A 24,568-nucleotide genomic window follows, 5' to 3' on the forward strand; every position below is an offset into this window, starting at 1 on the left:
CAAGTGATTTCTGGAAGGTAAGTCAACAACAAAACACTTGTCTTTGCCAGAAGCATTGCACAGCACATAAAACCACAGTAAACCCAGCTGACCAAATGTGCCAGAGCTTAGTTTGGGTTGCTAGGTAACGGGTGGAACTCTGCTTGAATTGTTAGGTAACAGTGTCTGTAGAATATCACTCAACAATTGCGAGGTTTTTGAAATGTTTCAGTTTCTAGACACCAAAAACCATGAACTTAGCGCCAAAAAACGACCAAATTAGCACTTTGTTGTTAGAAGCAGTTGAGACCAAAATGGAGGCATAAAAAGTTAATTTTGCATAATATATTCAGTTTAAATCAATATAATATTCCATGGACTCTTCAACCTGCTGCTGTGGAGGTTAGAAACTTCCAGTGTCATCTCTTCTTCTTCTATTAATGTCTTTTTTTCCCAGTGTCCTCGTGTCAGGTTGATTTATGGTGTCGCACAGGCAGAAAGTGGAAGAACAAATAAGGAAGAAAAGGTTGGAAAAGAGAAGAAACTTGTACTTTGGGTCACAATGACTTAATTTCTGAAAGGTCAAAGAGAGAAATAAAGTGACTCATTGGTTATAAAGAGCGCAGCACAACAGGAAGCTGCTCAGATAGCAGGAAGTCCATGTGACCTTGATAACAGTTAATTAACTTAAGCCAGGAGTGTTTTCAGAAACGGAAATCTGCACCAGAAGTAATGTCAGGAATTCTGCTCCGACCTAAAAACCTTCAGAAAATAAGAAATCTGTTCAACTAATTCTACTAAATAATTTTTATATTGTTATATTGTAGCATTAGCACAGCCTGTCTATAGCATCCATTAACATTTTCTTATTTCCAGTCTGTTTGTCTTGTTGGCTATAGAGGGTCACATACGTTTGTTCTGGATGTACTTTAGTAGTTTAAAACTTCCAGCAGGTCAGATGAAAGAGACAATTTGGGTTAAAAATGGGTCAGTTTTAATCATTTTCTACACAACTATGGCTTATTAGGGTCATTTTAGAGTAAATTTGCGAGCAAAAAAATCAGAAACTTTTATTTTCTGAGACTCTAAAGCTTTAAATTCTCAACTTCTGAGCTAATTTTTTTTCTAGAAAATTTCTAAGATTAATCAAACAATTTCTGAGTTTTTTGTTGAAATTTACTCTTTTTTTCCGTCTGTATCGACCCAAGTAAGCTGTCGCAGTTCTAATCTAGATTAACACCAAATGGTATATATGAATAATTATTTGGCTTTAGTATTGATTATATCGAAGGATTAGTTATTTTTAGCAGCTTCAGGTCTCCAGTTCATGTCAAGTTTGAATTTGTTCAAACTGTAATTCCTCATTGCTGATTTACACTTTTACCATTTAGATTTTTATTCTTTACAAAAACTAAATGAAATCCCAGAAAGTTCTTCAAAGTGCCAAAAGCAGAGAAACAGTCTGAAGGTTGGAGTGGTGTGTGTGTGTGTGTGTGTGTGTGTGTGTCTGTGGTGAGTGTGAGTGTGTTTAAGCTCACGGTCAATCATGGTGATGGCGGTCTGAGTCGCCGCCGGACTCGTCTGCCCGGCTGACGACACCCTGACTGTCACCGTGTACTTCCTGAACGCATCCAGGTGGTCCAGCGTTACCGCGGTGACGCCACCGGCCAGCCGCAGGTTCGAGGTCAGCTCCCCGTTGTCGTGGCGACGGCTTTCGACCTCGTAGGAGTCGAAGTCAGCAAGCGGTGGCGTCCAGGAGCAGGAGAGGGCGGAGGAGGACAGAGGGAAGCAGTGGATGGACCGCAGAGGAGACGGACCTGCAGGACGGAGTTCTGATAAGTGTGGCAGGAAGGTTCTGGTTCTGACTGGACTGTAACACAGCTAATTGTAACTCTGTAATATTAAAACATGAAGATAAAACCTGATTTCTTTCTCCACATGACATGTTCATTTTCAGAAGTGACATAAATCTGCTTCTACAGGCCGACCAGAACAAACTGGGTCGGGTTTATAAATATTTCAAATGTGTCCCGGATTATTACTTTTATTTATTTATTTTTTTATTCCTTGCGGTGATCAGTTTGATCCCTGCAGCTAAAATCTCACAAACACACAGACTGTCATAAAAAATGGATTAAAGAAAAAGCAGCTTTTTCTCTGCTGCCACCTGGTGGCCAACCTGATAAATGATCTTACATTTTTATGATCTTTGAACTAAAGCAGCAAATTTTATATATCAAATTCAAAAATACTTTACTGATCCCAAAGTGAAATGTTGTCATAACTCGTATTAATTCAATGTCTTCAAATTATTCGTTATTATTGGTATAACAAAATAATTTCATTATTTGATTTAATTTTAAACCCCTCAGAACGTTAATCTATTTCTAAGATATGAATTGCTTAAGTATTTTTAATAAAATGTATGTACCTACTGAATAAAATTGTCTAAAAGATCATTGTTTTTTGAGCAAAAAATGCTTGTTTTTCCATTTTTATTTCTTTGAACTAATGAAGCACATTAAATTTACATATTATAACATGTCAAAGATAACAACATTTATTTATTTGATTTCTGCATGTTTTTAACCCCTGTAAAAAGTTAGTCCGTATCTCCAGAATGATTTGTTTAAATATTTTTTTCATCTATTACATAAAATTAGCAATATATTTAATAAAATATTTTCGTTTAATAAATAAAATTAGCTAAATAAAGCTGTTAATTTTCTCTTTTCCTTTGTTCTTGGTTTGAGCAGCTTTAGTCTTAACAGTAAATTTTACTGGCTCCGCCTACTTGTTCTGACGCTCCTCTGGATTGGTTGGCTGCTGGCTGTAGGCCTGCCTTTGGCTCCGCCCCCGCTGACGGTCGTCACGGTGAAGTTGTACTGTCGTCCCGGAAACATCCCGCTGACGATGCGGCTGCTGAGGTGAGTCTGTGTGACAGACAGCGGGTCCTCTGGCGCCCACTGCAGGCTGAAGTTGTCATAGTCCCCAGAGGCGGGGCCAGACCACAGCAGCTCTACCGACTGATTGGTCGGGCCTGGTTTGATGGACAGGTGGCTGGGCGGCTCTGGAGCTAACAGGACAGAAAAAATAAACCTTAGAATCAACAAATTAGCTTTTTATATTTGTTATTTTTAATGGCTTACAGGTTCGTCCGAATCCTGAGACGGTATTGGTCAGATCGCCGCTGTGAGTGATGACATCAGCACGATACAGCCGGCCGGCGGTCAGACCGAGGAAGGTGTGGCTGCTGTGCTCCGCCCCCAGGCTCTGAGCGCCCTGAGTGGATCCGGACGCATCGTACAGCAGAACCTTAAACCATAAAAGCAAATGAAAACAGCTGCATCCGTTTAGGGAAAATTTATTTATTATATTCAGGGTTTTTTCCAAGAATTATTCCTTTTTTCATTTGTAATTTGTCAATTTGATTTGATTACAACAGCAAATTGAACAGATTCTAATGCAATGTGATTTTAAATATCGTATTGGAAAATTTACAAAAAAGAACTCAAACAGCAGAACTGAAAATAATAATAATAATAAAGACTAAATAACATCTAAAAACTAAAAACAAAGGCGTTTGAAAATATTTACTTAACCTTAAAGACATTTTTGGGGAACATATTTAAAAAATCATTATTGTAATTAAATAATTGTAACCCAAAAGTTTAAGAAGCCCAAATTATAGAGCATTTCAAATAATAAGAAAATAAGGTTGCCATGATATAAAGTAATAATAAAAACAGTAAAGAAAGAGTTAATTTCCACCAACAAACTCAGAAATTTTGAGAATAAACTCCAAAACATTTCTAGAAAGAATAAGGAAAGTTCAGAGTTTGAAAAGTGGAAAATCTTTGACTTTCAGAGCTCAGAAATATTCTTGCTTTTCCAGAAAATGTTCTGTTTTTGGCTGAAATTTACTTTTCTTTCTTTATCTAATATAATATGTTGTAATAAAATAATAAAAAATATTTAAATGTGGATAAAATGAATATTGGTTTAAGCTCATATAAATAAAAATCCGTTCCTCTGCCTACATCCCCCAGAATGCCATGCAGTTTGATGAAACTATTGGATATTCTATCAGACATGATATCTACTGATATTGACGTGTCTATCATGATACACGTTGTTATTGATTTTGATAAGGAAGTGAAACCAGCTGTTCACAAAGTGCTGCACATTATAGGAAAGTTCAGTGGCAGGAAAAAGTGTAAAAGCAACAGACAGGCATTCAGGAGAATGTGTTTAAATGTTTGGATTTTTCTTATAAACATCAATCAAAGCGTGTTTACCTGGTAGCTGCTACAGCTTCCCGCTCCGTGCTGCCAGCTGACCGTCAGCCTGTCGGTCCGTCCAGAACTCTGGACCTGCAGAGCCGACACCGGAGCCGGGACTGCAGACAACAACAGATGAGGAGCGTTGAAGTGAAGACAGAATGAGGGGACAGTGGGACTCATCGTGTCAACTGACCAGTTCTGGCGAGGACTGACGAGTCGCTGCTCATGTCGTGGCTCCAGCTCACCACCAGGAGGCGGTAGAGGCTTCCCGCTCGCAGGCCTGAGAAGACACAGCTGTCTGCAGCTGGACCCACCTTCTTCCTGTCCACCGGCTCGCCGGCGGTCTGAACGCAAAACAACATGGTGGCAACAGGAAGCTCTGAAATGAAGCTTCACTACAGAGCGGAGGCGTCGCCTCACCTGCTGATGCTGCTTCCTGTGATTGGCCGTCGCCTCAGAGACGCTGTAGAGCGACAGGTCATAGGCGTCAACATGGCCATCTGAGGGACGCCAGGAGAAGCTGAGGGACGTCGTGTTCGCCATGACAACCGTCAGGTTTTGAACAGCAGCAGGACCTGAAAAGGAGAACAAAACTCACCTTTAGGAGTGTTAAAATGATGTAAAAATAAAAATAAAAAAAAAGATGCAGAAATGAAAAAAAAAGGAGTTTAATATTTCGGACTGCTAAATTATCAAAGTTTCTCCACTTTGGTTGTTTTCCCTGACAGTCCAGTTCGATTCAGTTTCATTTTGGACCAAAGCTGCAACATTTGTTCTATTTTCCGTTGTTTCCCTCCTGGCCTGTGGGGGCGCTGCAGCAAGAACCACTGAAGGAAACAACGCACAAATTTCTGAAGACACCAGACCAACTTCCTTCTTTGTGAAATGTAAACAAAATGGAGTAGTGTAAGATTCTAGCGGTTGGAGGATTTCTCTTTTGTCATTAGCAAAAGGACATTATTTACAGATTAAGCAACTAATAACCAGGGAGCAAAAGTAGATTATTAGATTTTCTTTCAGAACTTCAGGTGTTCTGGGCTGAACATATCTACAGATAAAGTCTTTTTTTGTTGTAATTCCAAAATGTTTATATTTTTCTACAGTCTTGGATTAATTGCTGTTGTGATCTGTTGTTCTTCTAGCAAAGCTCTTTTTGAGTTAACAATTAATCATTTACTAAATTAGTTGATTATTTCATCACAATTAATCCAATGGTTCGAGCTCTAATATTTTTGATGAAGATCAGAACATTTGAAGATGTGCTAAATATTAAAGAGTTTCTTAAACATCCATGAAAGAATCAAGGCGAAACTCCAGGTTTGTTTTAGATGAGGGATTATATCATGGTGGAAAGATAAAAACTAAGCTGATTTTATTTATTACTGCGTCTTTGAAAAAGGAAATTGACTCACGGGTTTGTCCTTCTGCTGCGGCCGCCTCCAGCGATGTGACCCCGCCGCTGAGCGTCACCAGCTTCACCCGGTACCTCTTCCCAGAGGTCAGACCCTCCAGCTGCTCGCTCTGACTGTCCGCCGCCACCGACCGGTTCCTCACCACGCCTCCCGCTTCGTCCAGCAGCTGCAGGCGGTAGCCGTCGAACGCCCCGACCGGATGCTCCCAGCTGACTGTCAGGCTGTGGGTGGTGTGTCCGTTATCGGCCTGCAGGGCGGTGACCGCTGCTGGAGCTGCAGGAGGGAAAGCGAGCAGTGAGAAGGAAAATCCAAGGTGGTTATTCATCGTTACGAACAACTCGACAGGAGCGTTACCTGCTCTGCCAGAAGCCGTGTTGCCATTGGTCAGCGTCCCGCTCTGTGATTGGATGGAGACCCGGTAAGCCTGGCCTGGGATCAGATCTAAAAAGTCGAGGGAAGAGACGTGTTTGGGGACGGGACGAGTGTCGATGGAAACGCCATCCTGGAAAACACAAAAGGAGCCAAATGTTAGCGTCCATCTTCATCTGAAGACGCTCCTAACTGCAAAAACACAAAACCTTACCAAGGTCTAATTTATACATGCAATTGAAATTCACAATAAGCAATACATCAATTAATCACATGACAAATTAGTCACATAATTTACATGTTCATGATTTATTGTTTTCTCTCTTTCTACCAAAAACTGGAGGATAAAACTCTGCAGTCTGGTGTTTTGGCCTCAACTAGCTTCTCTTAAGGAAGGACAATGTTGTTTACAGAGAGTTTATCATTTATTTTATTTGTTTTTTTATTTTGTATATTAAAATGTTTTCCACTTCTAGTGTTAAATGTTCATTAGAATTTAAGGTTTATTTATCTTTGAGCATATTCTTGGATTATTATGCCACTACTACCACAAAAAAAATCTAAAACTTTAAAACTTTAAATCTTTAAATTGTACAAATTCAATAAATCAATCATATTGATTTATTTCCCAGTCTTACAGAGAGAGTGTGAGTGAATCCATCTCACCATGGTTGACAGAGACACTTTGTACAGGTCCAGGTCTCCGTGTCCAGGTGTCCAGGAGAAAAGCAGCCCAGCGCCAGAGTCCGTCCGGCCGGGTTGGGGAATCAGCCTCAGGTTCTTTGCAGCGCTGGGAACTGGAAAACAGAATCTGCTTTCATAAGATCTGGACACAGATTTGTTTTATCAGGAGAGACAAAGACTTTAGTCCCACCTGTCCGTCCCTCCATCACCTGGGCGACCTGAAGAGGCCCGCTGAAGGTGGACACCATGATCTTATAGAGGCGCCCCGGGGTCAGAGAGGTCAGCAGGTGATGATGCACGTCGCTGCTCAGCATGGCGGGAGGGAAAACCCGAGTGTCGTTAAAGAGCAGAGTCACCTGGAAACAAATAAATAAATGACCACTGGGTTAAACTCCACCTTAAACAGGTGATTCAGGTGAGGTTGTTTGTTCCCTTTTCCACAGTAAAATTTAAGCACTTTCATGGATTTAAGGTGGTTTTGTGAATCGGCACTAGATGAATAATATCAATCATTAATTAAATGGTGTTTTAATGTTGAATAGATGATTAAACTGAACTGACCTCGTAATGGTCGACGTCTCCGAGGGCGGGACTCCAGGTAACGTTCAGCTCCGCCGTTCCTTCGTTCTTGACCGACAGATTCTTCACAGCTGCAGGAACTGAAAAACAAAACCGTCAGTGAGAAACCATACCAGCGCCGGTCCGGTTCCCCTCCTGAAACTCCGACTCACGAGTTCGTCCGTGTGTGGAGATGCTGCTGACGTAGCTGCCGCTCCATGTTTCCACGGTGACGGTGTAGAGTCGCCCCGGCGTCAGAGACGAGAAGGCGCACTCGTTGTGTCCGGTGGGGACGCTCTGGTTATGCAGGACGCTGTGGTTGTAGCTGATCAGAACCACGTAGCGGTCCAGATCTCCTGCTGCGTGATGCCAGTACACCTGCAGACAGCGCAGGAGTTAAAACACCTGAGAGACAGCAGAGGGTTTACACCTCAGACAGCTGCAGGTCTGCTGACCGCTGAGTCATGTTCCTGCTTTACTGCAACAGTAAATCAGTTACAAATGTAACTTTAATGCAATATTATAATCAGTTCAAATGATTATAAAAATGTTGCAGTTTAATTACAACTTTTCAGTCAGTTTAAATGTTGCAGTTTTGTTGCAATGTTACCATCCTAAGTTAATAGCACAATTATTATTATTATTATTTTATTTTTGCTAAAAGTTGTTTATTTTACCTAAAACATTTTTTGGAAATAAAGAGGTAGTGATATATTTTTTTTATTTTTTTATTATTTATTTTTACCACTTTTGGTAAAAGGGTATTTTTGTTTTTATTGTCTCACTTTCAGGGAGTCGTCTCTTCCAGCGTGAACGGCGTTTGGGTTTCCCACCGTCGCCGGTTCTGTAAGACGAACAGAACAAACCCAGATTGGTATGGTAAATAAAACAAAAGAAAAAACAACAAACATGTAAAAACATCCAGGAAAGCCTCACGTGTTCGAGCCTGGACCACTGTGGCGTTCTCCAGTCCGCTGCTCCTGGTTACTATGACGACTGAATACAGGTGTCCGGCCTCCAGCGAGTTGAAGGAGCACTCAGGCGGTGAGGAGCTGGACACGGGCAGCATGTGGACGGTCCGCTTCCTGTCCTCCAGCTGGACCAGGTAGCTGTCCACAACGCCGTCCGCAGGAAGCCACGAGACGTACAGAGCGTCCGACCTGCCGCCGTTGGCAACCGTCACCTTAGAGACGGCGGCTGGTGCTGAGAAATTACATCAAATAGGAAAAGATTGTGGGAAAACCTGTCAACAAAACTCAATCTTGTTCCAAAATCTGAAGGATCAAATTTAATAAACAATTTTAAGTATGTTGGACATTTCAGATGGTGGATTATTTTTCACTGAGAACCAGTAAACATTTAATAAACATCAAAATGCTCAAAAACAATCTAGCAAGAGCATATGAGCTCAACTTGTCAACTGAAGTTATTCCATGAAGCGTTTATTTTATCCAAATTTTTAAGTTAACACATTAGAAAATTCTATGCAAAATCCTCAATTTTGTATATAATTTTCATTTGCTTGAGATTGTTTTAGGTTTTTTAAAAAAGACTTAATGAGGAAAAGGAAAGATGGAAAATACAACAGCATATAAGGACCATAGCAGATAGAAAAATAAAAGGAGTAAAAATTTCCATCAAAGAATCTTAGAAATTTTCTACAATAAACAAAGAAGGTCCTGAATTTTAGTAGCTGGAAATTTGATAGAAAAAAATTCTGACATTATGAAATCAAAGCAGTTCATGGAAACAAACCCAATTTACATTTTCTTGTCCTTTTCACGACATTTCAAAACTTCACTAAAACTTTGCACAAATGCTAATAATCGTTTCCTTTTCTTAAATGGGGTTTTATCATTCTTTGTTTTGCCTTCAGATCTTATGTTCGACTCCCTAATTTAAGATTAAATTACTCAAAAATACTTGGAAAAACAAAAGTCTGAAGCCTTAAAAGGCAGAGTAAATTTATTTAATAAATGTCCTCATAAAATCATAAGACTCCTTGGTCCTCACAAACCACAAATACAAGTACACACACACAAATTTCCTGCTAAGAAAATTTATTGTATAGACACAATTTTTTCCGCCTATTGTGACAACATTGTAGTGTGTGTGTGCGTGCACGTGTGTGAGCATGTGTGTGTCCTGGGAGTGTCTTTGTCCTTGTGGAACATTCCAAGCTTTCTTTTTTAGGCATGTCGGACATTGTTTTAAGCAGCGCCTGATATTATCACATTCTTTGCGAGAACTGTGACCCGGCACACAAATCACCAAAAAAAACAAAAAAACAAAAAAAACAAAGCTCTGTCATGAACTTAGAATGCCATTTAAGGAGATAATGAAGATTTGCTGTTTGGTCTCCACTGTGGCTCCTAACTTTGAACAAAATAAATGCTAAACAACATATAAAGGTTACAAAAACAGTGTATAAAAGCTGTTTTTATGCATCTTCATGCATAAACAACATTTCCACAAAGATTGTCACCAATAGTTTGAGGAATACATACATACATACATTTTCACATAAAATCCATTCAAGTCTGAATTTTTAATTTGAAGAAATGCAAACAAGCTGAGGCATTCACATTCATGTATGTGCACACACACACACATATATATATATATACATATATATATATATACATATATATATATATACATATATACATATATACATACATATATACATATACATATATACATATACATATATACATATATATATATATATATATATATATATATATATATACATGCACACATATGTGTGTGTGTATACAAATTATGTTTATTAGTTTAAATTTAACTTAATTTCTTCAAGCGTAATAATAAATGTGTACAAATATATTTTTTCTAAGCAGCAGATGCATCAGGAAGTCTTAAAATTGAGCTACAATAATGGACTTTATTTAAACAGATATTTCTTTTTATAAAGTATACTGGAAAAAAGTCATTTTTTAAGTTTTGTTCATTAAAATTTATACAATTTTATTATAATTGTTGTAATTAAAAATATATTTTTCTCTTCCCGGCCTTATTCTGAATATTTTGTACCTAAAATAAAATGCAGAATATAACAACAACATTGTAAAACTAAGTATAAATCAAATATGTTTCTTTAAACATAGAGCTAATAAACACAAGTTTTATTAGTAAATATTCAAATTCAATTTGAAATTCAACTTAAATTCAAAAATACTTTGTTGTTCCCAAAGGGAATTATTTCACTCTTTAAATAATTTCTGACAAAGAATTCTTGAAAAAGAAGCAATTTCTGCTCAACTAAACCTAAATGTTAAATTAAAATCCTGGTAATTCTTATTGTAAAGTTTTATTTTCCAAACAGCCGCGCTTTGGTCACATCAGGACATTTTGAATCGTAATGTTTGAACATTCCTGCTCTGTTGATTGTTTGGTCCGAGGTTTCCTGTTTTGGCCGCTGATTGTGTTCGCTGGGAAAAAAGCTGGATGGGGATATTGTATCTACACAATAAGATCCCGACTGACTGCCAACCAGACGTGGTTACATAAGCCACTGTGTGTTTGTCATTAGCAGTTCTGAACAATAAGTTTTCCTGTGCAGAAAACAGCCTCTGGTTTTTTATTCAAGCACACCAAACCGTGTAGAACGGCGTAAACTCACCTGTTCGAGCCTCCAGACTGGTTGGTTTAGACTGCAACTCCCCGCTGATAGTGGCAGCCTGCAGCCTGTAGAGGGCGCCAGGCGTCAAACCGGTCAGAACCAGAGAGTTAGAACCAGCTGGAACGCTGTGGTTCTGGACAACAGCACTGCAGGACCAGAAGAGTGGAGTTTGATGAGAAACTCAAGTGTTTTCAGAAAATAAAATGGTTTCAATGTATTTTACTGGGATTTTATGTGATTAACAGAAATTAGTGCATTTTTATTGAATAAACATGATTCATGGTTTTCAATGTTTTCTGCAAATAAAGATCGGAAATGTTTAGCAAAATGAGCGTCCCTTCATTAAAAAACATTTAAATTATGTCAAAATTAAATTTGTGTTTGAGGGTCTTTCAAGGGCAGATATAGTATGGATTACAGTTAGCGCTTTAGCATTAGCTTTTGCTGAATACAGTGTTGGTATAGTGCTATAACATTAGCTTTTGCTTAACGTGTTGGCTAAGGGCTTTGTTGTTAGTGGCACTAATACTTGTGATTAGTGTTTTAGCAACTTTAGAAAGCAAAGTTTATTCATAATTACGTACTTGTTTTGCAGCAGAGTCAGGTTGTACGAATCCACGTCTCCTGGTGGTTTCTTCCAGGTCACCTGAAGGCTGTCCACTCCCGAGCTGCTCAGGCTGATCATACGCAGCGCCATCGGAGCTGAAGCACCACGAACATTCATCTTAGCAAAACTACAACTACATTTGTTTAATCACCTCAACAAATCAGGATCATTGACACACCTGTCCTTCCCTCCACTGATACAGATGTGTTCAGATTCCCACTCCTCGTCGCCACGGTGATGACATACTGCCGTCCAGGTGTGAGTACGTTGAACGTGCACTCCCTCATGTTCGGCTCCACCTGGCGCGTGTCCACAATGGAGTCACCTGGAAGATGACGACAATTATAAAAACCATCCCTGCTGAAAAGCCTTTATCCGTCTCAAGCAGGGATTTGGCGTTACCATGGCGAATGGTGAGGAAGTAGTCATCACGTGACCCAGAAGGGGCGTGGTTCCACATGGCGCTGAGCAACGTCTCATCCGAGTGGCGAATGTGGAGATCTACCACCGGAGCGGGAGCTGAAGGCGAGTTTTACCCACATTAGATAAAGGTCAACACGTTGATGACAATATTTTGCAACTAAAATACTGGTTCAAATAAATTATCGGTAAAATTCATAATATTTGGAAACTGCAATAAACCCAAAAACATGGCAGTCATCCAGCGGCACACTGTGTTTTAGAGTTTAATTTTTTTTTTTTTAAATAACACTGGGTAATTATGTGTTATTGGAAGACATTATTAAAAATACAAACACCGACTATAAAGTCTGAAAAAAAGGGAAACATAAAAATAAGTGCTTAGACTGGTGGGAGCGCAAGCAAATCCTGGTGGCCCGCCAGGCTTAAAATACTCTGGGGGAAACCCTGAACATGCAAACCTATTGTTTTTAAATCAAATATAATTTTTTTTTTCTTCAGCGACCCTAATTCTCTTCCATATAATTGCCATGAGTGTTTCTCTTATTACTTTTTAGGGTCTGTTCCAAATAAATAAGAAAAGTTCATGTCTGACCCATTGACCCGTCACAGCTGCTCTCGGCCGCCAGTCCTCCGCTCTCCACTCTCAGCGTGGCTCGGTACCGCCTGCCAGGCGTCAGTTCTGTCCCCGGGAAGCTAAAGTTCACTGCATCCCGGCCCAGTGTGGTGTCAACCAGCTGCTGCGTGCCGTCAAACAGAAAAACCCTGTAGTTCTCCCAGCGGCCAGCGGGGGGCACCCACGTCAGCAGAAGGCCGCCGGTGGATGAAGGAGACAGCTGGAGACATGACGCCGCCGCGGGAGCTGAAGGTCGAACAGAAGCAGGATGAAGATGAAGAAGGAATAAAAAACAAACATAACGAGTTTGGCACAGTTTTTTCTCACCTGTCCTGACGGTGAGTTTTGATTGGTTCGTCAGAGAGCTGCTGACTGACATCACTTCCACCTGATAGGCCGAGCCGGGGGTGAGCTGGTAGGCGGCGACCTCGGTGGCGTTTCCAGGCTGAGTCGTTTCCTGGATTATCGTGTCGTTGTCGAAGAAGGTGACGACCACGGCGTCCACGTCGCCTTCGGGACGTTGCCACGACAACCGGAGGCTGGTGCCGTTGTTTTCCGAGGTGACGTTGGAAATGGCGGCGGGCGCTGGTGAGGGAACGCAACATTACAACCTTCTCTTTCATTCACGTCGCTCCGTTTCTGTTCGCGTTACCGGTATGAGCCTCGATCGTCCTGCTGCTCTGCAGGCCGCCAGCCTCCGTCACCATGGTAACAACGTACAGGCGCCCTGGCGTCAGGCCGTTGACCGTGTGCCGCGTCGTCGTACTTCCTAAAGTCTCATTCTTCAGCAGATCTGGAGATACAAACAGTTACATGACCCTGAAGCTGCTTATTTGTCCTGGTAGAGAAGCACAATTCAATTTTCTTCTATGTGGTTTATTATTTATTCCCATAATTTTTTAGTTTTAGCTGGGCAATGTGGCTTAAAAATAAATCTAACATTTTTTATACTATATACGAGTGGAATCAATTTTTTGCTGTTCACTTTTTTTTCTAAAAGAACAAATATTTTTAAAAATGAATGATTTATCTCAATCATTCCTTCTGTGAGTCAGACGACAGAAAGAGTCTGAATATCAGAGAATTTTAGATTCCTAACGAGAATATTGTTACAACAGAACCTAAAAACAAAATGATATTTTATAAGAAACAATCTTAGTTAGAAAAATAATTTTATGATAAAAAAGCTAATTTTGTATTTTTTTTCTTCAAAATTGAATCAATTGTTTGCATGATTGTTTTTATTGATTAAAGTCCTGCCACTGATAATAATTTGATACTAATATGTAAAAAATAAAATATTTCTTTTAAGTAAATTTCTAAAACTCATAGCAAAGTTTTCTCAACATTTCTCGTTTTAATTTTTTGTCATTTTTTGTGTTGGAGTTCTTATAAAATTACAACTTTATTCTGCTAATATGACTTTATTCCTCTACTAATTCAACTTTAATTTCGTATGACTGTATTCTTGAAATATTCTGACTTTATTCTCATAATTTACAAAAACATCGTAGCCAGGCGCTGATATTCAGTCGTAGAGTTGATCTGAAATCAAAGCGTAAATACATAGAAATGCAAGATGCTTGTGAAACAAGATGGCCGCCGTGGGCGCTGACATCACTCTGAACTATGGAAACCCTCAGGAATGCACTGCTGACAAAAAAAATCCTGTTTTATCAAAAAATTTATCTTCGAAAACCATAAATTCGATTAACTGATCAAATTGATTTATAGTGCAGACAAATGAAAAGTTAACTTTCCAAACTCTGTGAATTATAAACGTACCGGACTGATTGGAGCCCCGGGCCTTTTCCTGCAGCTGTAGCCTAAAGCGCTGCGTCCTGCCTGGGCCGGCCTGCCAGGAAAGGCCCAGGCTGCTGCAGGTCCTGGAGGTCACAGCCAGGCCGACCACCGCTGACGGCCCTGATGCAACAAAACACAGAAACCGCTAGAAAACACATTTAAATCAGCTTTTACAGTGCACATACACCTCAGATCTACAGCTCCAACTACAAAAAACCGGAGAAGCAGAGATGTTTCATCCTGATAAGATTGGCACAAACACACACCCATCAGTCCTCAGAGACAGAACTGGTGGGAAAAGAAACCAGAACTCTGAAATGGGTCGAGACGTATTTTTGTTTTTTTTAGTGAGTCACCCTGTGGGGAGACAGATGCTCTTCCTGCAGAAATCTCCCTGAACTTTACATCCAAAACAGATAAAAAACCTTCAAAGGAAGTCCAACTGTTTACGACAAAAAGCTTTGACACCAAACAGACAGTTTACAGAACCGGTTTTATTTATTGGCACCACAGCAGCTGCACATAAAGACAATCTGCTCACATTTCTAATCCAACTGGTGAAAAATCCCAAAGAAGAGTTTGAAAAAAAAAACAAAAACTTATAGATTGGATTTTAGTTTCAACAGATTGAGTTCAAAGTTTTTAAATGAAATGGGAAATGGTGGGAGAGTAATGGATGGATGGATGGATGGATGGGTGGGTGGGTGGTTGGGTGGATGGATGGATGGATGGGTGGGTGGATGGATGGATGGATGGATGGATGCATGGATGGATGGATGGATGGGTGGCTGGATGGATGGATGGGTGGCTGGATGGATGGATGGACAGCAGCTCCTAAATCTCCTAAATCCCTCAGACTGTAAATTTTAAATGTTCTTCAGTAAATCAGGCTGAATTTTAATCAACACATTTTTAATCATCATGATGAACCTTCCCTTTAATGGATCTGAACATTTAAAGGGGCGTCCATAAAGTTTTCATAATGTTTTTGAGGTCAAACCATCGAGCGTTTCAAGAGTTCAGAAACTAAAACAAAAGTTTCTAAAGGTCAGCGGAGCCTCCAGAGATAAGGCCGCTCCAGCAGGACAGGCCGACTGTTTGCAGGTTACCGTCGGGACTCAACTGGACGCTGCAACGCCCCGTTTCCTCCAAACGAAACACGCACGCAGCCTCACACCCTTTCCCACAGAACAAAGAAACAATGGGGGCAGGAAATGGCTGAACCCGGAGCTCTGCCCACCATGGAAATACACACCGAGGGTCCAACTTCTGTTCTGGATGCCCGCCAGCATGCTAACATGCACACACACACACACACGCACACACACGCACACACACACACACACACACACACATGTTAACATGCAGCGCTGCAGCTCTATCGCTCTACCTCAGCAGGTCTGCGGTTCCTGTAGCTAATCACAGAGCAGCAGAGAGGGGAAGCTTCATGACATTAACTCTGAGACACGCAGGGTGGGGGCTTAGTTCACTTCTAACCGTCAAAATACACCGTTCATTTATTTCTGTAATTATATTCAACTAAAGATGAAAATAATCAACTTTTATTAATGATTTACTAGATTAAAATTAGTTCCAATTTAATAAACATTCTTTGAGTATTGTATTGTAGTTTGGCCTCCATCCAACAGAGGGTGCTGCTGGTAATCCTTAAGGAGCCAGTTGATACTGAAACAAAGATGGCGGAGCGATACCAGAAAAGGAAAGAGAAATGGTCCAAACAGAATCCGGTTTGAGATGAAAAATTCATTTTATGTGGTTCTGTTTAGAAATATAAACACTCCTACAAACTCTTTAAGGTTTAGCTAAAGCTGAGCATCATGATGGAGGAGCGTCAATTTCTCAACCAAAAGTGACCGATTTACTACAAAGGAAAGGATGTACAACAGTGTATTAGACTATGATAGATTAAAAAAAGAAGCTTTTTGGCAGAAATCTTCTGCCAAATATGAAGATTAAGCTCAGCAAATTCTAGCAAATTGTTGACTTTGAAAGTCAAATTTCCACGTTTTTTCTAGAGAATTTCTTACATTAATCTCAAATTTTTGTAGTTGTTTTCAAGCAATGTTTTGACTTTTCAAACTAAGAAGTTTCCAAGTTTTTTCTAGAGAATTTCAGAGACTAAACTCAAAATTTCAGAATTTTTTCTTTCAAATTTTCAACTTTTCATAGAATTTTTTTTTTTTGCAGAAAACATCAGAGAATAATCTCAAAACTTCTTTTTAGCACATTTTACTTTGCTTACACTAAAGTTTTAAAGTTTTTCCTAGAGAATGTCTTTGTTTTTTTATGTACATTTTCAACATTTCAAACTCAAAAATTGTTAAATTTTCTAGACTAATCTCAAAATTTCCGTTTTTTTCTCACAAATTTTCTGAAGTTTTTTGGCAGAAATTTACCCGTCCATTTTCTATTAAGTTGAGACAGTCGTACAGCAGACAGACATCGCCACCCTACTAAAGCATCCACTAAACAGGCTAGCTGTTTCCATTATCCTGCATAATAATGGAAAGTTGAGTGGAAGGGAAAAGTGTGGTGGATAATTGCAGCCTGAAGAAAATTACAAATCAAAGGCTATTTTAGGCAATTCAAGTTCACTTTTTTTCCCCATATCTGACTCTTTCACTGAAGTCTGAACAATCTAATTCAGATCTTTCCATTTATTAGTTTCCTTTGTTTTGTTCTGAAGCCTCTTTACTCGGTGACTGCATAAATCATATCAGTTGGACACATGTGAAGAGAACACCATGACCTTTAAACAGCGGATATGTAATCAGACATTGAGGCTAAGAGGCTGTCAACATTATGAATGTAGTCCAAGTGAAGGAAATGCCTCTGCAGGCTTAAGTATGCAGAAGAGCCGAGAACGGCTATTAATAGACAGAGACGTAATAAAAAGTTTTGCATAAAATCAGAATAACAATAATGTGCAAAATGATATTTTCTTTCATTCTGTGTCTGTGTTGATGTAAATATAATAACATTTGTCCAGAATGTGTGTTTTGGAGTGAATTTTACTTCTTTTAACATGTTTTTTGTTAGACGTTTAAACCAAATACAGCATGCTGTGTCCCTTTTCTTCTGCCATTAAATCCTATTTAAAGCTGATTTTATCATCCAGTTTTTGATAGAAAGAGAAAAACAATAAATCATTTAAATTATGATGCGATTAATCAAATCTAACTTCCGGTAACTCACTGGTGTGCAGTGTGGCGTTGGCCGACTCATTGTCCGTTTGGGATCGGACCTCCAGCAGGTAGGCGGCTCCAGGCTCCAGGTGATCCAACGTGCAGGTGAAAACTCCGCCGGTGGCGCCGTGCGGCCGCTCCATTTCGTTCCGCTCTGGGACTCTGCGACACTCGGAGGCGTCCGCTCCGACGTCCGGCGATGCCACAGAGAAGGAGCAGTTCAGTCCGGCGGTGGTCAGAGTCAGAGAAACGGAGTTCGGACCGGACGCTGATCCAGATACAGAGATGCTGCAGGGAGCAGAGGCTGCAGGATGCTCTGTGGGAGCTGCACTGCTCACAACCTGCAGCAGCACACAGAGCACTTAAGCGGACTTTCAGGACAATTATGACTTTAACTTTACGCCTACACAGAACATGGATAACATTTATTGGAGTTCAGACGTTTTTCTCACAATAAAATTCAAGCATTTAACGTTTTCAAACTTTTCCGATAGATAAAAATAATACAAATGAACTAAAAAAAAGAATTTAAATTCATTATTTTGTTATATAATTTATTACTGTTATTAAAAATATCTTGACAAACATTCTACATCTTACAGCCTGGATAAAATAAATTAAAATATGGGACAATATTGTATGTTTTAAAATGTCTCTCTTACACACATAGAATATAATATGTCTTTATTGATCCTCAACAGGAAATTATTTGTTGACAAGCCACTCCATCCAAAGTGTGAAAGATTAACAAATACAAATAAGTGATATATTTAAGAAAAAATACATATATATACACAAGTGTGATATTATAATCTAAATAAATAATAAACCTAAATATAAAATAAAAAAATAAAAAGTACATACATGGGAATATATTTATCTATAAATGAGTATAGAAATAGAAACTAAAGTCTAAAAACTTTTAGCTTCTTTTATCAAAAATATTTTTTTCTTTCTTATGTTTACATTATAATGTGTAAACTTTGGTTTAAATAAGTTTACACATGTTATTAGTGTTATTTCTAATAAAGGACAGATTAGGGCTGCAACAATTAATCCCAATTAATCTATTATTTGAATAATTGTCAACTAATTTTAATCGTTTAATCACTATCTGGAGTACACAGACTCTATAAAAGTCAATTTGCTGGATGAATAACAGGATTAAAGCAGACATGGAGCCAAAACTACAAAAAAATGGTGCGTCCACTGATCAGAGACAAAATCTCATGTTGAGTCTAAAAAATGTAACTTTTAGTTTCATGTGTCAAAAATAATTTCTCTTTCTGGTGTTTCAGTCTGATGTTTTCTGTGATTAATTCCTTAAAAGTAATTTTTTAAAGTTTATATATTTCATTAGTGTTTTTAATAATGAACAGATTAATTGTGATTAACTGATTATGGAGATAATCGTCAACTAATTTTAATTGATTAATCGTTAACAGATTTTTAAAAAAGCCTGTTTACTGAAGAAAAAAACTCAGAGTGCAAAAAAATACACAATATTTTAAAAAGTGTCAGTTTTGGCTTCACCTGGTTCAGATTCTGTACAAAAAGATGTTTTGTTTTTTAGAAACTCGGAGCTTTTGTTTCAAACTTCTAAAACGCGCAGCATGAAAAGGAAAAGCTGGATTCAGGAGCGAGAAATGCTGGAGGAAAAAAAGAGAAACTAGTGAAACCTCTACAGATGTGAGGTATGGGAACCTGTTTGGGAAGCAGGAAAAAGCAAACTTTTACAGCCAGCTTTCAAGTCTGCAGGGGACAGGTGTCCGACTCCGACAAACGGCCCCGAGGGCGGAGCGGCGCTTTGATGCCATTGTTCTGAGAAACTTTCAGGAGGAGACTTAAACCGAGACTGGAGAGAATCCGAAGGTCAAATTCCTCCTCACGGTTTCCAGACGTTGAGCTAATCTAAACATCTGATGATGATCAGGAAAAACATTGTGACAGCAGCATCTCTGCATCCTGGCACCTCGACTATTAAAACCTTCTGTCCTCAAACCAGAGATATTTACAGGGCATTTTGTCCTAGTCCAAGTTAAGTTTCAAGTCTCCACTGACTGAAATTACTGTTTTCTAATCCGTTCTTCTACATCTAGGAAACCTCTCACTCTGCGTCGCCTAGATGAAATGATTCCAAGTCACAGAGTTTATCTGTTCATCTGGTCATCATTATGAAGCTAACGCACCCCATAATAATCCACCAACATCACTGGATAATAATCCAGCTCTCTGTTTCACAGTAAAACAGTTTTTAGCTCAGACATCGGCTTCCTTCAGTTTTAATCAGATAAAAACTGGGACTCGAGTCTCAGACCACGAGTCTAAGTCAAGTCTCAAGTTTTTAGGTCTGAAGTTTTATTTTTAGTTTGACTTGAGGCTAAAACTTTCACAAGTTGTCAATTTGTAGAAGCTGTAATCAGTATCTATCAAAACATCTTAATAATTTTAATGTGCACTTTTTCATCCATTTGCATTTTATTATTTTACTTCAATTCCAACCACTAACAATTAAGCAAGTAATTGAATTTTATTGCTATTTGTACATATTTTTTTCTTTCCATTTTTTCTTAAATTTTTATAGTTAGTTTGATCAGTGACCTGCTGCAAAGCACTTTGTGTTAGTTTGTATGAAAAGTGCTCTGTTAGTAATTACTGATTTTGATTGATTTGCTGGAGAAAATGTGGAGGTTCCTCATCACAGGTTAAAAGACTTAAAGATCTTTAAAAAGATTCCAGGTTCAATTTACCACATCTGTCGTGGAAACTGGTCTGGATAGGAGCAAATTATAAAACATGAAACTTTAGAAGGAAAAAAAACTAAATATTTGTTCAAAGAAAGGAGAAAAATGGGAAAGTAGAAAAAAGAGGGGAAAAGGAAAAAATACAAATAAAAATCGGGAAAAGATAAAAGGGAAAAAGGGAGGAAAGAATAAAGTCAAGAAAGAAAAGAAGAATAAAAAAGAAAAAAGGGATAGAAAAAGAGTAAAAATAAAAACAGAGAAAAGGGGGGAAGAGGAAAAAAATGAAAAAGAAAATGAAAAAAGGATTAAAAGTAAAAAAGAAAAAGGGGAAAATGAAAAACAAAAAAGGGGAAGGAGAATAAAGTGAAAAAAGTAAAGAGGAAAAAAATAAAAAGGAAAAATACTGTCCAACGTGGACAGACATGAGGGGAAAAACATGTCCAACATCTGAACATGATGCATAAATTGGGACAAATTAAAGTTTCCTGAATTTAGTTTTTCTTCCTTTGCGGAGCGTCAAGTAATTTGATGCAACAGATAATCAGTTGCAGCTATTTAAAGATGGCCGCTCGCCGCCGTCAGGTTTTGGGTCAAGCGGCCGCCTGTTGGTTGGCAGATAAAGTTCAGGGAGTTCAGAGACGACAGCGGAGCGTCCAGGACAGAGACGGGAAGAGAAGGAAGTGATCCAGAGGAAAATCAAGCTGGATAACAGAATACCAAATGCCAAACTGGTGGAGCTTCAGAATCAGGCAACAATTTCAACTCATCTGGAAAAAAAGAGGATTTATATGTAGCAAAACCCCAAAAACATGAAAAGAGAAACTTAATGGATCTAATCAGCAGCTAGATTTGATGTGAACATGACAGGATTGGAGTTTTAAATAAAGAAATGAGCTACAGGGAGAAGATTATCGGACCATTGTTATCACGATAAATCCTAAATCTGATTTCCATCAGAGCAGCAAATACCTACAAACTCAAAAATATAATGTAGTTAGTGTGTGCAGGTTAGTAATTAAAAAAGCTAATTCTTCATCTAACTACATCTGTCACAATAGCAAATTTTAGATGAATGATAAGTTGTTTCAGAAGTTATTGTGATAAATAATAATGTTGTTTTGAGACCATTTTAAGTAATAATAGCATAAAAACACAAGAAAGATCAATAAACTTTAAATTCTAATGAACATTTAACCCTGGAACTGGAAGACATTTTAAATATGCAGAATAAATAAACAAAACAACAAATGAAATGAATTATAAAGTCTCTGTAAACTAAATTATCCTTCAAAAAAAGGAGTCAGAATGAAAACTTTTATTATCCAGTTTTTGGTAGAAAAAGAAAAACAATAAATCATACAAATTGAAATTATTGAGCTTGTTTTAATTTATAATGGTATTAATTACTGATTACTGTGTCAGGCCTACATATAACTGATATGTTGGATTTCAAATAACTTTGTGTTTTTGTGTTTGCATCATTTGATAAACAGCAAAGAAGTTTTAAATTATCTTCATCACGATAAAAACCACAAAATACAGTAAAACACAGACTTTAGTTTCCTCTAAAACTTTCCTAAAATATTCACCACTAAAGAGTAAAAGTTAAATTCTGATTCAGACTTCAGGCTTTGTGATTTGAAGTATTTTTAAGAAGTCATTTTTGGCCATTTTATTAGAAAATTTCCATTTACTTGTCTAGTTGATGCTTTGGTGCACAAATAACAGATTTCATGACCCAGAATAAAAGAATAAAAGCCAGAAAACGCCTTTTAAATAAAGTTTCTAAACAAGAAAAAGCTATCTCAAATGTTTTCTTCTAACGATATGATCAGACGTAATGAAACATTATTTCTCTGAGAGTTTTTAGCCAAGATAAAAATGAAAATAAGTGACTCATCTTTATCTTCTACCTCATGTTTTGACTTTTTTTTACTTTGAGAAAGTTGAGAAAAACTGAGAACAACAAACAGCTTGAATTGAATTTGAGGCAAAAGGAAGAACAGCAGCAATAGAAACTGGTTCTACTGTAGCCTGTCTTGTAAAATTTGACACATTTTCCCCTGAATCAGCATAAAGAATTGGGTAAACGTCGTCCTGGTTGTCTGGACTGACCTGCAGCAGCAGCGAGGCGAACCCCAGGCAGCAGGAGAAACTTCCAGCTTTACATTTCAGCATTTTGATCGTCCTCCAGATCCACAGCCGGAGCATGCACCACCATAATCCTGAGGTCCGAGATGTTTTAAAGACTGATACTCCCTCCGTTTGGCGTCTTCGATGGAAACAAACACAAAGTGTCCTGCGAAACAAAGTAATTCCTTATTTCGAGTTAATTGGTCAAAGGGAAACTTTTGGTGTCCATCCTGGACTCAGAGCTCCTCAGACTGGACCCTTTCCTCTCAGCAGCGGAACGCCTCGCTCTTCCTGTCGGTCCGAGGTGTCGACGCTCCGACTCTAACGGACTTCCTCACTCTGAGTCGCACCAAAAGCTGGTCTACACACAGACTAATAATAGGTCCTGCTGCCACCGCCGCAGCACACCTAGCTGCTCACACAACAGAGGTAGAGGATAAAATTAGAGCGAGAGTGACAGATAAAAACGTCCATTTCTGGAGAATAAAATTAGAACATTTATTCCCACTTTAAATAGAAACAATTAAACATCAGATGCTCATGAATGGAGCATCATTACTCAGCATTTTGAAAGTTTAATTATTGAAATAATCGTCAACTAATTTGGTTATTGGTTAATTATGATTGATCTAATTAATCCTGATTATTAAAATACTCAACTAATTTAGTAATCACAAGTAATTAGGAATTGATTAATCACAATTAATTATGTACATTATGATTAATCAATTATTAAAATACTCATAAACTAATTTAATTTATTAATCGTTTAATTGTTATGTAGAGTATACAGACTCAAAAATATTTAAATAGACACTTTTGTCTGTAAATATGTGGCATATTTTCTCTTCACCTGAACCAAATTCATTAAAGGAATGTTTCATTATTGCATTTTTGGCAGTAAAATGTTTATTTTATTTAAAAAAAGGAAGTGAAATATTTGTTTAATTACACCATTAATGCATTTCTAATACTGTACAAAAAAGACATATTAAAAAATGTGTATGATGTGCTATTTATTTCTGTCTGATTCATCAATTAATGGTCAGAATAATCGATACAGTAATAAACAGACATAAAGGTAAAAAATTTCCTGTTGACTGATTACAAATAAGTTTTTTCCCCATGTTTTAAGAGTTCACAAATATTCTTTTATTTAAATGTAAAATTCTCATAAGAAAAATGCATCTTTAGTGGGATAAAATGTGTAAAATATTTTTAATGAGAATAAGATATTTGACTAAAATCTGTAGCATTTATTGCATAAATAATCCTACCACCTCTAGTCAGCTCAGCAATTTACACTCAAAGGTGTTTTTTTGACTCAACCAGAAAAGTAAAAATACTTTTATTCTTGCGGCATTCGGCTCATTTCCTTTGAACATTATCCTGAGATTGTTTCATTACAGAAACGTCCGACTCATAGCATATTTTAAATATATCAGCGCAGCTCTCATTGTTACAACTCAATGAGTCATAAATGTGTTGGCTGCAAGCTGACAGTTAATTTAAGTCACAAATGTTGGAGTAAACTCTTGTCAGCCATTGTTGCAGGTTAAAGGCCAAACTCTTTTTGTTTCAGCTGGTTTGACTACATTTAGTCATCCACACCTCTTTCCTTCCTTCCTGCTGCCCTCTTTCTCTGCTGTTTCTAGGAATAAAAGCTGCGCTGCATCACAAAATGCCAACCAGCAAAGCTAAACGAGCAATTTTCCAACTTACACCGACCTTTTAATGTTTAATGTCCAAACTTTTTGTCTCGCGGGCCAAAAAAATATCATTTTTGGAAACTATTACCTATTCAACTGAGCATAAACTATTATAATTAAATAAATAATCTGATTTTTTTTGTCGGAAATGAATCTTTCAATGTTTTTACTTGTTAAATGAAAAGCTTTCAGTTTGCTTTTTATTTTGGGCTCAATTAAAAAAAACTTAGAAAATATTTCGTCAGTTCACTCCAATACATCAGTCTTCATCTGAAAACACTTGCTGTGTTTAGCGAAGTTTTAATACATCAATTAAAAACAAATTTGGGTGAATTTGGGAATATGTGGTCCTAGTTACCATGACAACAGAAGAAAACAAGAAAGCTTGGAAAAGATGATCAC

The 24,568-nt window shown here is 38.1% G+C and overlaps 1 protein-coding gene across 1 annotated transcript in view; it reads right to left on the minus strand.

Moving 5' to 3' along the window:
• Window positions 1-22,795, minus strand: part of ptprb (protein tyrosine phosphatase receptor type b) — a 32,657-nt gene extending 9,862 nt beyond the window's left edge. The window contains exons 1-24 of the mRNA XM_014986144.2: window positions 22,440-22,795; window positions 17,591-17,921; window positions 14,357-14,494; window positions 13,224-13,364; window positions 12,899-13,156; window positions 12,551-12,817; window positions 11,938-12,054; window positions 11,714-11,860; window positions 11,513-11,630; window positions 10,929-11,074; window positions 8,222-8,488; window positions 8,071-8,129; window positions 7,459-7,663; window positions 7,289-7,386; window positions 6,918-7,083; window positions 6,710-6,840; window positions 6,029-6,176; window positions 5,675-5,947; window positions 4,683-4,837; window positions 4,456-4,606; window positions 4,278-4,378; window positions 3,129-3,294; window positions 2,774-3,055; window positions 1,518-1,796 (exon numbers count right to left, since the gene is read on the minus strand). Of these exons, the coding sequence (XP_014841630.2) occupies window positions 1,518-1,796; window positions 2,774-3,055; window positions 3,129-3,294; window positions 4,278-4,378; window positions 4,456-4,606; window positions 4,683-4,837; window positions 5,675-5,947; window positions 6,029-6,176; window positions 6,710-6,840; window positions 6,918-7,083; window positions 7,289-7,386; window positions 7,459-7,663; window positions 8,071-8,129; window positions 8,222-8,488; window positions 10,929-11,074; window positions 11,513-11,630; window positions 11,714-11,860; window positions 11,938-12,054; window positions 12,551-12,817; window positions 12,899-13,156; window positions 13,224-13,364; window positions 14,357-14,494; window positions 17,591-17,921; window positions 22,440-22,535 (4,240 nt within the window). The 5' untranslated portion in view covers window positions 22,536-22,795. The remainder of the gene's footprint in view (window positions 1-1,517; window positions 1,797-2,773; window positions 3,056-3,128; window positions 3,295-4,277; window positions 4,379-4,455; window positions 4,607-4,682; window positions 4,838-5,674; window positions 5,948-6,028; window positions 6,177-6,709; window positions 6,841-6,917; window positions 7,084-7,288; window positions 7,387-7,458; window positions 7,664-8,070; window positions 8,130-8,221; window positions 8,489-10,928; window positions 11,075-11,512; window positions 11,631-11,713; window positions 11,861-11,937; window positions 12,055-12,550; window positions 12,818-12,898; window positions 13,157-13,223; window positions 13,365-14,356; window positions 14,495-17,590; window positions 17,922-22,439) is intronic.
• Window positions 22,796-24,568: the final 1,773 nt, after the last annotated feature.

The sequence above is a fragment of the Poecilia mexicana genome, unplaced genomic scaffold (genome assembly GCF_051168715.1).
Source record: "Poecilia mexicana isolate PSO_F unplaced genomic scaffold, ASM5116871v1 scaffold_23, whole genome shotgun sequence".
In the NCBI taxonomy this organism is placed as follows: Eukaryota; Metazoa; Chordata; class Actinopteri; order Cyprinodontiformes; family Poeciliidae; genus Poecilia; species Poecilia mexicana.